A 16,933-nucleotide genomic window follows, 5' to 3' on the forward strand; every position below is an offset into this window, starting at 1 on the left:
AATTGGAATTGAAGCATCTTGTGACAAATTATCAGGATACAGTGTGTTGAAAGGTGAACTGGTAAGGAAGGCTCTTCATATGCTGTTGGGTTTTAATCTGTAAAACAAGATACACAAACATAAACTCATGAAAATAAAATGTTGTACTTAAAAGTAAATACTCAGTGTGAGAGTAGATAGCTTTGTGGCTGGTCTGGGACTTTATCAGCTCCAGGCAGTACTTGATATGCAGTTAAAGCAGTAAGACACCTCAGTCTCCCCACTCATAACCCAACAGTGCACTAGAAATTAACGTTTCATTAATGTCATCTGTAATTACATTGCCTTTTCATACCTCCTGCTAACAGAACATAACATACACAAGGATTTCCTTTTGCCTTGGTGAATGGACCCAGCTGGCTGCAGAAACTGTAAATAGAAGTACAACCCCTGAACTTAGCGACTTGCTTCAGCACTTAGCAAGCTGTTTGACAATCATCAACTTTCCTTTCTTGGCGGAGATGAGTTAATGAGGAATATCACTACACTTCTGATGAACCACCTACACAAATACTAGCAGCATTACAGATTGCAGAAACAAACATACAACACGATCTTAATAGGGCAGCAAAGATAACTGAGACTTGATCCCTTGTCCCCTCCCTCCTAATTAACTGCTGTTCCTCATCACAGTCCCCCTTCACATCCACACTGCTGCTACTGCTGCTCAGCTCCTCAACGCCACCCAAAATGAGAGCCTGTAATCTCTGCACATGGTCTCCATGAAATGGGCATCATGTCCTCTTCCAGCAGTCCCCAAGCATCCCAACAAACTGCTCCAGTCATCACAGTTTGCCAAAGCTGTCACAGGGCTGGGATTAGGGTCAGCTCTAAGAATACAACTCTCCAAATGCCTTCTCCCTACCACCACCACCTCTTCCACACTTTACTACTGCATCACTTACATTTTGATTGCCATTAAGCATAAACTTAGAAAGCACTGTTTAATAATTTATTAACTTTTTCCCATTAAATAGTACATTCACTAAGGAGGACTTCAATTTTCTGTTAATTTTATTTACAAGTCTGCAGCGTTCTGTAAAACACAGTAATGATAACAGACTAAAACACACAACATATATATTTTCAAACATTTAAATATAAGCACAGTTTATTCAAAAGTAATACTACACACTGCATTTTCCATAAAAATATAAAAAATAGTTACTATATTTTACCTAAATCAAGATATTTAAGAATTCTTCCACATGTGATGTCCCCTCCCAAAAAAAAGGGAACTCCAACAATAAGAAATCCAGGAGACAACATCCCAAATTAGAATACGAATGCCGACTGCTCAAATCCACCAAAAGAACACAGAAGTTTCAATCTGTAACCAGCAGTAATAATGTTCTGCAGTATACATGGGATTTTTCTTTGCATCCATTTGCATCTCCTGTTCCAGATTCTCACAGAGACATATGCACTCACATAAATGATGGACTGATCATACTGCAGACCATAATGCCAGTCACCACGTGCCCAACAACACAGATTGACAGTCTCACGTTACACAACTTATTATTATTTTTTTTTTTTGCAAAAATATCAAAAGGGAAACTTTCTCCTTTGGGAATTCCTTTTAAAGACAACTCTTCTCCTCACTGAGTATTCAGTGAAAATAGCCTTCCTCTCTCCTAAAAATAGTGCCATCTTTGTTTGTTACTACCACTTCTACTGACTATTCTACACTGAAAGCTAATAGTTCTGAAACACACCTATTCAAGCCCTTCTTTCAATAGGATACAAGTGATTTACAAAAAAAGGCACAAAGATGAAACTCCTAAGCAGCATCAGTCAATCCTTCCATCGGGCACTGCTCCTCTTTCTTACACAGACATCGCTGCAAGAGACACTGTCTCAGCAAAGCACTACAAATACATGAACTGTGGAAACAGGCAAAGCCTCTGTACAGTACAAGTAGTATATTCATCATTAACAAAGGAACGCTATTGAAAGTTTTATGTTGCAAGTAAGATTCAACCTGGAAGCATCGGGAAAAGCCACCAGAAAAAAGCTCAGCAGCATATATTCGTTAACAGTGAGATGGAAGGTCCTCTCTGTGCAACTGTGCATTCCATTTCAACAATGACAGTGCACAACAGGCAGCAGTGTGAAGCTTTTGCTTCTAATAGTTTAGAGGATTTTCTAAATGTAAGAGAAGTTGCCATAAACAGAGTAGCAGAATATGATGCACAGCATGATCTGAAATAAAAAGATTTTGCTTTCCAGCACGTAAACATCCAGGTTACTGGGCCTTCGCTCATATAAACAAATCTGATGATAGACTTTTAAACTAAAAAAGTAAGATTTCCCATAAAATGATAAACCTCAAAAACACTCTTTCAGTAAGTTTCACATGTCACTTAATACCTTTCATGTCCTATGAATGACACAGAACATTTAGAAAGTTTTAGCAGTAGAAATGTTGACCAGTTAAACTGTTTGGCAACCACGTGCTCAAAACCTCTTTGAAGAATGTTATAATTCACTCAGAAACAGTTCTTCCCTGTAACACATTATTTCTTCTTCTTTTTCTTTGGTGGCTCATCATCAGAACTACTGTCTGTGCTGCTACTGCTACTGCTGGAGGAACTGGAATCTGATTCAAACTCCGAAGATGAGGAAGTACTACTCGAGGATGGAGAAGATGAGGATGTGGAGGAGCTCTCATCACTGTCACTATCAGAAGAAGAGGAGGTAGAAGAATCATCACTGTCAGATGAGGAATCACTAGCTGAACTGTCACTGCTGCTGCTGCTGGAACTTGTAACACTTTTAGATCTGAAAGAAAACAAATACACAGATGAGAACAGTTCTGCTACAGAGAGAGTGCCCTTTATACTCTGTTGTAATCCAAAGATCAATTAATTGGTCTGAACATTTCCAGGCCTGAAAATTTAAGAATCTTCCCTCCCTCCTTATCCTCCCAGCTCCTGCCTTTATTCTGAAAGAACAAATGTTGGCTATTTGAGCAACAGCAGAATGACACCACGCATGTGAAGTAAGATGGCCCATAGAACATCAAAGTGAATGCAGGACTACAGGGAAAAAAGGTAAGTTTGAAAGTTGGCAAGGCTTTTAGGAACATCTAGTGACTTCATTGGCCTACCTCAACACAGGAACAACATTGCAGAAAAAGCATGAATGTGCTGTACTGCTAAAGCTTCAGGCAGAAATTAAAGACTGGATGCCTAGAACTGTAATAACAAGTGAAATTTTGGCTATGTAAGTGTTGGTGGAAATTTCATCAATGATTTCACAAATGTTAGAATTGTGCTCAATCTGTTCCTAGATTACTCCTGTCTAAAGGAGCCAAGCTTTCTGCAATTACACGGTGCTTATATTTGCAGGGTAGGAGAGAAGGTATGGAAACAGTCCAGGTTAAAGACATTAGGAACACTGGAAAGTGTGTTTGTGCATGCTCTGCAACTTCATTTATTCTCCCTCCATTTCTAGCCCTTTCAGTAAGACAGCTGTTCTCAAGATCAAGGTCTTTAACACAACATAAACGAACCACTGAAGTTTTTCTAATACATCTGCCATCTCTTATCTCTCTTCCTCTGTGCAGATATAATGGCTGTTTATTAAAAAACCCAAAAGGTCTGGCTAAATATAGACTTTTTGCTGATGTAAAATTAGTCGCAAAATGAGAGAAAAATGAGACTATTCTAAACTGACACTTGGCATTTTCCGTGCAAACTGTTTCCATCTGAACAGCTTCACTGACTCATTTATATGGGCAAGAATCTAACAAAGGATGCCCCAGTGACTTTAATCCTTGCCCTGCCCCAGTCATCTTTCACACCAAATACATAGAAGCAGTTCCTGGACCTTCAGTATTCAGGTCGTATTCTGAAACCTATTCATAAAAACACCAGATGTAACACTTCAAACTTCCACCTAGAGGAAACAATAGCTACGTCTATAAGAAAAGCAGCAAGCAGATACTTGCTTGCAGATGATGCAATATTGGCCGCCGATACTTACAGAAGGAAGATGGTCATGGGATCAAGTAAAATTCACCTATTTTACCTTGTCCTGATTAGGTAAGGTGACATCCTCGATGCTAACGATTGGTAGATTCCAGATTTGTGGGTACACCACTGGAAAAGCACAACATTTCTCCAGCAGATAAGCATTCATTCACCTCACAACAAGCTCGTAAGTGTTAAGAAACTCATGAGTTTCCATGCACAAATCATGGAACAACTGCTGCATTTTGTAATGTACGTTACCATTCTTCTCAGACTTTATCCTTTCTAACTCCATCTAAATCATCTAACAACCTCCAGTGATTTTAACACGCTACTTAAATCAGATCTACAACGTTGAGCACAATTAGCTGGATGTTTACGTGCTGTGTGGCCTGAAGGAACGAGTGAATTAGGACACAATTTTACCCCTTAGACAGTTGGAGTTGTACATCATTCATAAAAAAAAAAAGCCCTCCATGAAGGGGGCTTTCAATTAACAAATGAAGCAATGATGAAGCCAACACAGAAGCCAACTCTGTGCCACATAAGGTTACAGCACTGTACAAGAGCAGTTTTGCCCATTCCTGCTTTTCTGGTTAAGCCTGTAGGTTACTGCTGCTATCAAAACAAACACACACTATGGAAAAGGTTTGTGCTCTCTGCCAGAACCCAAAACTTTGGCTTTTTTTTTTTTCCTTTAAATCTGGAACCTGCATATTTAATGGCAATGCTTTGCTGAGTTTTCTGCATTTAATTTTTCCTGGATCACAACAAAGAGACATAAATCCCACACTGTCTCAAAAGGAATTTATATTGCTGGATTTCATACTTGCATAAAAACAGGATACCAATTCAAAGAGTACAGAAGTTTCAGGGGAAAAAAAATGGCTGAACAACTTCCTACCACAAATCCTTCTGCTCTTTTTTAAATCTGGCAGCAGTTCAGGGCTCAAATCCTCTGAAATACAGAATGCCAAATTGAGGACTGCAGCACACGAGAAAGCTGAGGAAGGAAGAATTATGAACTCCATTGTTTAGAAATCAGTTGGATTTATGACCTCACCATTTCCAGGTAATTCCAACAATAAATGGACACTGCTGATAAACAGCCCCTCAGTAATCCTGATCAGCATCTCAGTTCTGCTATCAAGTACTCCAATAAAGCCAGATGTAACAACAGCTTCATATAAAGGCATGTTTTTAAAAACTGCTGTGAACAGCTGACACACAAAGCAAAAGGCTTTTTCTCAAAAACCTCCTGAAAATGTTTTTAGATCAGATTTAGAGACAGAGGACAGGCTACTAAATGCAAAGAGACAACGAGATGGTTGTTGTAGAGACATGCCCCGTGTGTCAAAACTAATGCTCAGCAGGAGCACTACTGCCAGGGCTCAAGCTGCTCCTGAAAGGGTTCTGCTAGTAGAGATTGAAGTGGATTCCCAAAGTAGCATTACTACAGATTTAAAGGAGGAAGAATGTCCTAAGAATTTTTGGCTCAAATTACTATTTCTTTTCCAGGAGTGAAGAGGAATGGGAGGCGGGGTGGGAACAGAATATTTACCTCCCAGATTTTTTATTATTATTATTCTCAAGATACTTATTCCATTCTCTAAACAAAACTTCAGAGACACAGCTGTTAAGAAAAGGGGATGCAAACAACAAACAGAAGAGCAAGACAGATAGGTGGAACAAGTACATACTACAAACAGTATGCTGTTCTTGCACATTTAACTACTTGATGAACTTTGAGGCAAAAGCGGGAAGATTTCTACTAAAGCAAAATCACAAAGAGATAAAAGCATCAGTATGAGAAAAAAAAAGAAACAAAAAACAACACAAGACAAAGAATTTAAGAGTTTTTGGAGAGGGAAGAGTAGAAATTCTCCCAAATATGTGCTATACAAACATCTGTAAAGAGGCTAAAAGCAGCAGCGTCAGTCAGCATTCACAATTTTGCCTTTCAGTTTCTATACACACCCCTTCCAAATTTCCTGCTGCAACAACCAAGTGCAAGATCACACACTGAAACAGCTGCACATCTTGCCATCATTACCCACATACCTTTTTTTCTTGGTCTTCCTTTCTGCAGTACTTTCTCCAGTGCTAATTAGAAGGGAAAAACAATGCCTTTAGTTAATGCATAGGAAAAGGAAATATTTAGCAGCACAGTGGAGCTGAGTTCAATATCAGTAAACTGTTATCCCACTGGCAGAGAGCTGTGCTGCCCAAAACTCATTCAGTATGCATTTTCAATCATTTTTCAAAGTTGAAGGAATATCTACAAATCCAGGACAGAAAAAAAAAAAAAGCAATTCATCTCTAATTTTCTGTGGTAAGTATGCTTTATTCTTTACTTTTTTCTTTGTACTATACAGACATCTTGGGATAGGAAAAGCAGAGGGGGTAAGGATACAGAGAAGTCCTGTGCACCCATATTTCACAATAACTGAATTGACTGAAACAAAGGATTAGAGGATGAAATTAGCCTGCAGCTTTCATCACGTTTTTCACAGGCACAAAAGGCACAGAACAATCATTTATATTGACCCTACCAGCAACTTGTCATTCATATTCCCATATATTCATACACTCACTGCAGGTTTTAGTAGTAAATACCACAGAACAAAGTTTCTTTTAACAAACTATCTTAGAGGTTTTCACCAGTCATCAATTTCAGATTTCAGATTTTTTTTCCCCCTCTAAATATTTCAGTTAAATTTACCAGTTGCATCCTTTTCACAATTGACTATCAGAATACAGCACGTAACTTAGCCTGGAATTGAATTAAACTGATTAAAGTCATTCCTCATCACGTATTTACAAGGTACTTAATGCACCTCTGATACATAAGGAGGTTGTATGCTCTTTCACAAAGAAGGATACCTTTTCCTCAGCTGAAATTATTATTGAAAGCCATCTTAAGTACACAGAACAGAAAGCACGTAAATTGTAAGAGCTGCTAATACTTCACATTTAGAAATCAGAAAGCAGTATTTGTCGAGAAAGACTCCAGAGAAGGGTAGGAACAAGAAAACATTAAGCATAAGCTACATTATTTCAATAGAAGTACTCAGTGCCATTTGCACGCTGGCAAAATGAAATTTTGCACATTTGTATTTTCATACTACCATTATGAAAATATCACAATTATTACACAGAGGAGTTTTCCACACCCTCACAAAATCCTGTAGGCAAGAGGATAATTCATTAAACTCCAAACTCTGAACCAAGTTTGAATCTCTCCTATATCTCCGCATGTTATTAACATTCCCATTATGAAGGCTGTAGAACCCTCCCACAGGCAGCCAGGTACCAGAGCCACTGTGAGCACACAGTCACCCTCTGAAGCACCTTTAGGAAGGCCTGCAACTGAGCCAGGCTGCCGTGGGACAGCTCTGTGCCTCCCTCTGAGCTTTAACTCACATAAACCCAGGAGTTTGCTTCTCTATGAAACTACACAACTGAGAGTGGTTGATCCCCTGCAGATCAAACAAAGCTGCTCCACTACACCTGGTTATTTTCCCCGAGGCACCAATGTGTTTGCAGAGCCATAAATAAAGCTGCAGCATTCTGGTTTCAGTTCAAAGTGGCAGCAGTCCTCCAAAACGCCTCGAAAGGAAGCAAGTTTTAGATCCTAAGCACTTAGGCTCTAGGAGTGCTTATCTACACTACTAGAGGATTAAAATTGTTTCACGGTTACTCACTGAATCAGAATTTATTTCAAAATTAAGCATTTTATAGTACTCTTAACACAGGACAACTCCCAGTTCAGTATTTCAGCACTCCAATTTACGTTCCTGTCTCAGCTGAAACAGCCAACGAGGTCAAATCAGATCACTCTGACAGAGGTCACCACTTATCCTCTTCTTAGCAAGATAACAGAGCTCTTTCATAACTCACACCCTGGTAGCACTGATGACCTATGGTCAAAACACTGAGCTTCAAGAGGTGGTGACAGGAGGCATGTCTTCAGGTTCTCAGGATCAATACACAACTTAGTGGGAAGTCTTCACACTGCAAGGAACACAGAACTGAGAACACCCAATAACCTAACACTCATCTGTTTGAGCCATTATGTGCTTTACAGTGGACCTTTGCCACCTGTAAGTACAGTCAACAAAACTAAGCAGAAGTTAAAGAACTGCTTCTGAACATATTTAGCTCCACACAAACCTGCTTGGAAAAGTACACAAACATATGAAACTGAGCTACTCAGGAACCAGCATTTCACTAAAAAAGTCTCCAACTATTTTAACTTCAGCTTAGCACGCATTATTTTTTGCCTCAGATGCAATCTGAGTGTACGTACACCACCCAGCACACACTATGCCTCTAAAACTGAACAAGTATCACAGTGTCCAGAAGAAATAACAAAAGAAAACAATCTAGGGCACCACCTTTCCCACCCTCACACCAAATTACCTCTTCATTAATAAGCTGAACATCCTCATTCTGCCAGTCTTACCTTTGTTGCAGCAGTAGTTGCTTTTCTTTTTCTTTCAGTATTTTTGCTAATTGAGCTGTCCTTGAGGGTCTGTGCAGGTATTTTCTCTTCCCCGTGCATTCATACGTCCAATGTCCAAACTCTAAACATTTCTGACACCTTACGTGCTGCTTGTTTGCCTCCCTATAAAAATGCAGAATTGTTTAAGTGACCGATCCCACGTCTGTCTGTTCTACCTACTGAAAAAATATGAATTTTCTTTAGCATAGCCTTCACAATATACATCACTACGGTTAAAGCAGACTGATGTCCATGGGTGCTTTAGCTTATACAGCTTGAGTCAGAACAAGAACAGTAATATCAAATACACACAGAACTTTGGCAAACATGCTACTGCAGTTACCAAGCTATTTCATACCAACTATTTATGGAAGAAGAAAGATGCTTTTCCAGAGCTTCAGCTTAAGCCTGCTTCTGGTTCAAGTAGCAAATGCTGAACTATGACACTGGCTGTCCGTACAGTGATCAACTGCACCTCAATTTCTTTTCTCACTTGTACACACTTCTGGAAGTCTAGTTTGCACTCTTCAGTTTCTCACCCTGGTATTTATCACCCAACTGCCAAGCACTTCCAAATTCACTCAAAGCCAGGATCTGAGCAAGTAAAGCAGAGCTGCTCCCAGCTGCAGCTTATCTGAACTTCCCTATGATCTATTAAAGCCTGACAGAAGGTTTATTGTAAGAATGAGCAGATTCTTATTCGCTTTCTGCAGTGTAAATCAACCAAACACCAGAACCACAAGTGGGGATTTTACACCTGCATTTCAGTTTTTAGAGATAAATTTGATCACTTTTAGCAGAAAACTGAGAAAAAATTGTGTATTCAGATTTTAGCACTTGCTCCACGATTCTAATGCTGGTTGTTTTGTTTTTTTTTAAAGAACAGCTGTTTTTGTATCTTCTCACAGACACACTCCTGCTTTACAAATAAGGACACTCATAGAGCACTCAAGTGACTGACTCAAGGCCATATCATAAACTACTACTGGAGCCAGTGAACTTTAAGAGAACTGCTGTAATTTACTTCTGCCCTTGTATCATGTTTTCAACACCAAATTATTCATTTTTCAAGGCCAGGACACCTAAAACAAGGCCTGCAGAATGGTTAGCTTTGCCTTGTCTGGGACTTCTGGCTCTGTCACCACAGTTGCACATAAGCAGAAGAGGAAAGCCTCTCTGCTTCATCAACAGAGATGGTGTCACAAACCAGGCCAGACCTGACTCCACAGGAGGAGAAGTTTAAAGCAGCAGTAACACAACTCCACATTTCTAGGGCTTTAACAAGGCTCACGTGACTAAGGCAGAGAACCCCATGCAAGCTAAAATAAGATCAAGCCCTAAAAGCAACACAATTACCAGGAAACAGATCAAAAGAGTTCAGCAAAAACAGGGCTATGAATAGCACCCCAACACCAGCACGTGTTAATGAAAAGCACGAGATTAAGGTAATCATTTAGCAGAGATCGATGACCACTGCCTGAAAGCAAAGACTGGCGGATGCACAAATCAGTATAAACCTAGCAAGCATATGAAGACTTCAGAAGCGTTGAAATCAATCAATGGCTTCTTACAACTTAAATGAGCAAGTATTGCAAAAGCACTTTGAATTCCCAGTTACTTTCCTGTGGAAAATAGGAAATAGGTTACGGTACACAACGACAACGGAACGGAAAGCAACGATATCACAAATCCTTCCATCACCGTAAATTTCTGAAATTCAACAAGAATCAGTTCGCACAAAACGAACGAGCTTTTACCGAGAGCAGCGCCAGCTCGTTTCTGCTCTCTGCGGTCCCGCACAGCTTCGGAACGCGACCAAACCTCCGAGCTGCGGCACTGCCCGCGCTGAGACCGAGCCCCGCACGCACAGACCGAGTCCCGCACGGAGCCCCGCGGCCCTCAACCCGGCCCACCACCCCGCGCCTCGCACGGAGGAGCTGTGCCCAACGGCCGGGGTTCACCAGGCCTCGGCCGCTCTCCTCCCGCTCGCTCGGCTTCCTCGGGCCGGCAGTCCCCTCGCCCCGGCCCGCCCAGGGAAGCGCCCTCCCGGCCCGGCCGCCCGCCGCACTCACGCCTGTCTCCGAGCGATGAGGCGGTGCATGGGAGTCGCCATCTTCGCGGCCGGGAAGTGAGGCGCGCCGCGCTGCATGCCGGGCCGGTGCTTCCCATTGCGGGAGGAGGAGCGGCCGCCACAGAAAGGAAGTCCTCCCGCGAGCAGAGAGGGCGCCCTGCGGCAGGGAGGCGCGCGCTGCTCGGCCCATCTCTCCTGCTCCGCCGTTGCCGTGGCATCGATGGGCGGGATGCGCGGGAAGTCTGTGGCGCCGCTGGACGCGGCGGGCGCTGATCGTGCGCGGAGCTTCGCCTTTACTCGCTCAGGCGAATAAGCCAACGCAGCTGCCTGCTGCAGCTTCGCATCAGCATGAAGGTACGTCGCAAGTTGGGAGGAGGGCATAATGTCGTAGCATGAACGCTCCAAAGAAGTCTTGGAAGGGCTGGATTTCAGAAGAGGGAAAGTGAACCCGTGTCACTCCTCAGGTGTTGCAGGCATCTACTGTCCCGGTAATTTTAAGCTGGTCTTTTTTTTTTCTTTGCCCCACGCTATCGAAATATAACTTCTCAGTACCTGAAAGGCTCGTTTCTGCTGCAGGCACAGTGTGTAACCACGGCTCAGTAATCCCTGAACCATCACCGGCCTTGCAGGCACTGCAGGTACAGCTCATGGGGAACCGACGTGTTCTGTGCTTGATTGATGCACAGAACAGCTCACACAGATGTAGGAATCCAAAGGCACGTTCTTTCCTCCACATCACTAAGCCCAACACAGAAGCCTCCAGCGATGCCAGCAGCTCCCCGTGCTTCCATCGCCTCCTCGCAGGCTGTGGCACAGCAGAGCTGAAAGGACAGAAGAGGAGCAGCTTTCTGACAGCGCACACCTGGGGCTCTGTGGGCAGCTCTGCCTGTGGCACCGGCACAGCAGCCCTTACACTGAGTGCAGGGAAACACTGCGGCTTCATCTGTTTGCCTTATCAGAAGTCATTGTTATCTCATGGGATCGGTTTTAAAATATCTTAAATCTCATTACAAAAATACTCAAGAAAATACACTTTTTAATGCTGGCTAGGGATTGCTCCTGCTGGGAGCACTGTCAATCCAGCTGTTCTCAGTATTCACTCTGAAGCGTCCCATCACAGGAGCAGCTAGTGGGCAATAAGCAGGTATTCCATCATACTCTTATGTTTATTTGAGTGCATGAGCTCTTATGGATTCCTAGTAGGTTAGTAGTAGCTGAAATGTCAGTATTATGTATGGTACACGTGGCAGAGTTTGGCCTCAGTACTTAAACCTGGATGTATCTCACTTTTAATGGAGAAAGTCAGACTGAAGCATTTCCTATTTTAGGACTGATCTATTTTTAATAATCCATACTTTATAATGAATTCCTGATCCTTTTTTATTTCAGTATCACTAAAAATCTTGGAGTATATTACACACTGATAACACTATCTGTTCTCTGCTTAACAACACTGGGTGCTCCTGGCACCATACTGTGGATCTCTCCTAGTGTTACTGCAGCAGAACTACAGTTCATTAAGTTTGCCAGTACAGCAAGGTTTTTGATGTCATATGCCAGAATACTCAATGAGCATATGGGCTTTTCCTTACACAGGAAAAATAGATTGCTTTTACTTACTAAAGCAATCCACTAAAAATCCTTCTATTCTAGGAGTTTGGAAGCATATTTGTGCCTTTCAGAGCCTGAAGTCTCCTTGGAGCAATGCTTCAGGGTCATTCCCCTCACTCAGACGGAACCCACCACAGCACCCACTAACTCACTCAGCTCCCTCCAGACTAAATGTGCACAGTCATGCATGGTAGTCGGCTCCCTGGCAAATGAGACAGTTCCCTGCTGCTCAATGAACTGAGTGTAACCATAAATTCTGCCTTTGCACACTTGGTTGCTATTTAAAGTCACAGTATCACTCATCAGGGAAATTACTTTCCAAAATGTGCCCCTCTCTATACAGGAAAAGGAGGAGATCTACAACAGCGCAGGAAAAAAAGCTGGGGATGGTGATGAAGCTTCTGTGGTACAGACACTGAGCTGCCTTTTCATGGCATCAGAGATCACTCCTGCCAAGCCTCAATTAAAGTTAGTTTTCACTGGGTCTGCTATTGTAAAAATGCATTGGAAGGAGTACTGTGCCCCAAAAATCTGTCATCTAAATGGAAGTCCAGCCATGGTTCCCACTGAAAGAAAAATTAAAAATTGGCTTTATTGTTACAAGGCTCTTAAATGAGATTAATTTCTGGTCTTAATTGTGGATATCAACAGGAGGAAGTACTGGCTAGCTACAGATGAAATACCTATAGGAGAAAAAGTCAGTATTCCCATTTAGAAAATTCTGTAACAGTGGATATTGGGCACTTGCCATTTTCAATACACTTCTCTATATTTTTAATGCTCCCAATCCATTCTGTGTGAGACTTGGGGCTCACCCCTTTCCCCGAGGCAGCAGGGTCAGTGCAGTATTGCTATGAGGAGGTTTTGTCCTCACAGCACCTCTGTAAGCGTGGGCAGTGGGGCTGCTCCAGCCTGTAGCATGGTGCCGTATTTTTAGATCCTCAGCTCACATTTCAGTGAACATGAAGTATCTTTGTGTGTCAACAGACCCAAAATGTCTCCCAATGGAGCGTGAAGCATGTCAACGTAGCAGGGACGTAATCTGGGCAGTTCGTGGAAGCTTACATCATTAAATCTATCACTGGAATGTGTTTGATATACAGTAAATTCAGATGTTTTTCTTTCCTGGGAACTCCGCCAGCCAGCCATAGTGTGCGAGGGAGCCAGGATGGCAAGGAGGGAAGGGCTGGTGCCTGGGCAAGACATGAATTAGGGAACTTTCAGTTCAGCTTGTTGAAGGTCTTCATGGAGAAATAGGGCCTGAGCTTGTGCCCAGCCACTGTCCTTCATCTGTCAGTGAGGAGCCCATGGGGCCAAGCCCTGGCTTTGTGGGCAGCCCAAACACAGGAGCTATGGAGGAAGACAGAACGGCGGAGCGCACCTGCAGACTGTCAGGTTTTTGTATGCTCAGGGATTGGAAGCTCCTGGAGGTGCCCTGCTGGGGAGTGCCACAGGTTCCAGTTATTGGGAAGCCATTGCATAGAATCCCATCTACACTTTTATACTTTTATATGTGTCATCTTTAAAGCTGTTTTCTTCCTCCCATCTCTCTGTAGAAGGCTTCCCAAAACTCTATTGCTCCAGTTAATCCAAGGTCCCCATAATTTCTGAGTTAAATTTGCTAGTAATCTGTTTGTCCATTAGTTATTGTAAGCTGTTCTTTAAATTAGTAATTTTCCATCTCCAGTATATTGATGGGCAGTGATTACATCATGTCTTGTGTTCATTTTACAGCATAAGGTCAATCTCCATCTGTAATACCATACTACAGGCTGCCCTGATGTACTCATTTCTATCATTAAGAAATATATGCAAAGCTCTGACCTAGCCTTAATTATACAACTGTGATATCTGCATAGCAGGGAACATCGGGAGCAAATAATTGCCTCAGGAAAGACTTGTGTATTCTTCAGACTTACATGGTGTTTCTTGCTATAATGCCCACCACTTTCCATTATTATTTGTGTCCATTTTTTGTCTTTTTTCCTCTTTGCTTCTGTTACGCTTCTTTGGGACAATTTCAGTTGGTTGCTTGAGGTTTGGTGGGCAGTTATCTAGCTCTGATACTTCAACACAACAATAGCTGAATTAATAAAGACATGAAATCTAATAATTATCTGTTAAGCTTGAAGAAAAACTATGGAAATCCTTATAAAAGGGAAAATTATCTTTTCAACATCTATTTCACTGCAAATTCTTGAGATAACTGCACTGGGGAAAATGGTCCCAGAGTAACTTTTCATAGGACATAGAGCATAGAGCTAGGATTTTCTGAGAACTGCATTACATGCGGTATGATTCATATCAGAGTTCACGGCAACACGATACTGCAGCTACCCTCAGCTCAGGAGATTGCAAAGCCCATTTGTGTCTGGATATCCCAGAATAGCACTATGAACCATACGTTAGATGACATGCAATGACTATTTACAGCAGACCAAAGAATAGCCTGTGACGGATATCAGCTAGTGCTTATTTTAAGCCCATATGCATTTTCCTGATTAGCTTTTGTTAATGATTGCAAGATATGCCACTGTAAACAAAGTCTGAAAACCCTGGATTTTCACTCGGATACTCTGTAGTGGCAGATCTTCGGTTTGTCAGCACTTCTGCTTAGCACAGAGATAACAGAAAAAAGGAGGGTGTTTAGTCTGCCAGGCAAGGGTTTATCTGTGAAGTTCCCAAAAGAAACTTTATCACCTGGTTATGAAACTTTAATGTTTTTCCCATTTTGTCTTCAAAAGTCTAAGAATTTCTGAGACATTTAGTTCTTAGAATAGTTTTAGAAGAGTCAGACAGCATCTTTAACAGCGCTTTTTGGCTTATTCTCTTTTCAGCTCTCCGTAATTTAAATCATGCTTATCGTTCAAAAGTCAAGCGCTGAAAAATTGTAGGAAAAATCCAGTGAGGTGTTATCCCTACCACTACTTTGCTCTTCCATCTTGAAGTCGCTTTCCCTACTGCAAAATAGTCATCAGGTAAGACTACTGAAGAATACACACTGCAAGTTGTGTCTTTCAGCCATGATCAAACACTGCTTAATTCTTAGCAGTACTTGTTACAATGTTTTCACATTTTTTACATTGGAAGTCTCATTTTTTAAAAAGAAAAATACTGAGAAAATAAAAGAGAGTGGGGAGGGACACAGAATCCTTTTAATTTCAGACCCCAACATAATGGCAGCTCAGATTTTGAACTGATACATGCGTTTCCCCCCAGAACACTCTGTATGGGGCCGTGGAGCTCCCTCACCCCTTGCATCCCTCAGGCAGCTCCGGCTGCTCGCTGCTGGCAGCGCACCAGGACCGCAGCCCAGCAGGGTCAGCTGCACGGAGGAGCAGCCGGAGCCGCTCAGCGCCTCGAGGCGTGAGTCCTTTAATGCCGATTGCCCGGTGACGCCAGTCTGTCATTACCCCAGCCCCTGTGCTGGCAGCTTTGCTCGTTCTGAAAATGAAAGTGAAAAAAAAAAGAGAAAACTCAATGATATTCTGGTTCTTGATTGTGCCTCGAGTATGTGTTGCGTGATATTCTCCGCACAGAACGGCAGGCTTGTTTTATTCATTGGCCCTTCCCCATAAGCTCAAGGACGTCGGAGGTTAAACACTTCATTATTGTTCCGTCATTAGCACCATGATGCAATTCCCAGCCCACATACAGCTGCCAAAGTGGTGTCACTGAGCGTACTGCAAGGAATTGTAGGCACTCAGAGCTGTCTTTGGGGCAAGAGTCCTTCCTGGTTTAAATATTGAGTTTCTCTACCATGTGTTTTCTGTATCATTAAAACAAAGAGCAGAGATGTAAATAAAAGATTGGGAATTTGGAAACATCCTGTTTTTGACACATTGCATTTCTGTATTTTAAGCACATTTTATCTCAGAATTTAATACATTTCCAAACATTAAGTTCCACAACATTTGCAAAGCATCTGAATTGCATCTGTGCCAGGGTTAATCAGCCGCTCTGTGCCACATTCTCCCCTACCCTTTTCCCTCTCCATCATCTCTACTGTTGTCCCATCTTAGTCCACCACAGCCTTCCTCCTCCAAGCAGTCTCACTGGGTGACAGACCTGACACCACGCTACACAGCAACCTTTCTGAAGTGAGAAGCCCACCCACCTTCCTGGTCAACTGCTCCCCTGCACCTTTCTCCCCAGTTCTGTTATACTGGGCAGCCCTCGCTGCATCAGCATGGCCCTGCAGTGATGCCCACCTGACAGCTCCCCCAGCACTGACGCTGTGGAACATGCTGGAGTTCTGTGATTCCCCAGCCCTAAAAAGGATTTTTCTCCTGCATACCCACAAAGCTCTTGCTGGCCAAACACTTCCCTGGAAAACACGATGCAGCTAAACAAATCTGTGATACAGCAACAGCAGCATGAGCTCTGAAGATGGTTTTGCTTATACTAAAATTCTACCTGTTAATTAGAGATCTGCTGTTCTATTATTCTCACTGAACATCAAATAATCATATGCCAAATTTTATTTGTAGGATAGGTGGGAACAAACTGTGTTTTAACCACATTGTCAAATAGTGAAACTATGAATCTAACCTTCTTGTTTCTGTAATTGAGAAATACAAAACTCAGCTGCATCACTGCCCAGCTGTGTTTTAACTGTGGACGTCTTTTGTTTTATTGAGGAGTTCCCACAGAAGGAAGTACTTTAGTAAATGCTGTACATGCCCATGTATGCTCTAGATGTGGTGTTTTTCCCAGTGCACCTTTTGCTTT

The 16,933-nt window shown here is 42.3% G+C and overlaps 1 protein-coding gene and 1 long non-coding RNA gene across 4 annotated transcripts; one reads left to right on the forward strand and one right to left on the reverse strand.

Annotated features, from left to right (window-relative positions):
• Positions 1 to 1,035: 1,035 nt before the first annotated feature.
• On the reverse strand, positions 1,036 to 10,748 carry ZCCHC10 (zinc finger CCHC-type containing 10). Its single transcript, XM_085236941.1, has 4 exons — positions 10,593 to 10,748; positions 8,482 to 8,643; positions 6,078 to 6,119; positions 1,036 to 2,823 (listed from the first exon to the last, which is right to left on the reverse strand). The coding sequence occupies exons 1-4, from the start codon at positions 10,667 to 10,669 to the stop codon at positions 2,559 to 2,561; spliced, it is 546 nt and encodes a 181-aa protein (XP_085093067.1). The 5' UTR covers positions 10,670 to 10,748; the 3' UTR covers positions 1,036 to 2,558.
• LOC104913318 (uncharacterized) lies at positions 10,686 to 16,026 on the forward strand. 3 transcript variants are annotated; one of them, XR_014886691.1, is made up of 4 exons: positions 10,686 to 11,079; positions 11,168 to 12,670; positions 15,040 to 15,180; positions 15,422 to 16,026. It is a non-coding gene; the product is annotated as an uncharacterized LOC104913318 (long non-coding RNA). The 3 variants fall into 3 exon arrangements; XR_014886690.1 differs by having other exon boundaries at positions 11,151 to 15,180; XR_002120022.3 differs by having other exon boundaries at positions 11,168 to 15,180.
• The last annotated feature ends 907 nt before the right edge of the window (positions 16,027 to 16,933 follow it).

The sequence above is a fragment of the Meleagris gallopavo genome, chromosome 15, assembly GCF_905368555.1.
Source record: "Meleagris gallopavo chromosome 15, MGAL_WU_HG_1.1, whole genome shotgun sequence".
Taxonomy (NCBI): Eukaryota; Metazoa; Chordata; class Aves; order Galliformes; family Phasianidae; genus Meleagris; species Meleagris gallopavo.

Bases quoted from the DNA above. Each gene is read 5' to 3' on its own strand.
- ZCCHC10 (XM_085236941.1), bottom strand. From the start codon at position 10,669: ATGCAGCGCGGCGCGCCTCACTTCCCGGCCGCGAAGATGGCGACTCCC. The intron at 8,644-10,592 runs GTGAGTGCGGCG...GCATTTTTATAG, and splicing joins CTCATCGCTCGGAGACAGGC to GGAGGCAAACAAGCAGCACG. The intron at 2,824-6,077 runs GTATGTGGGTAA...GTTTTCTTTCAG, and splicing joins AGGAAGACCAAGAAAAAAAG to ATCTAAAAGTGTTACAAGTT.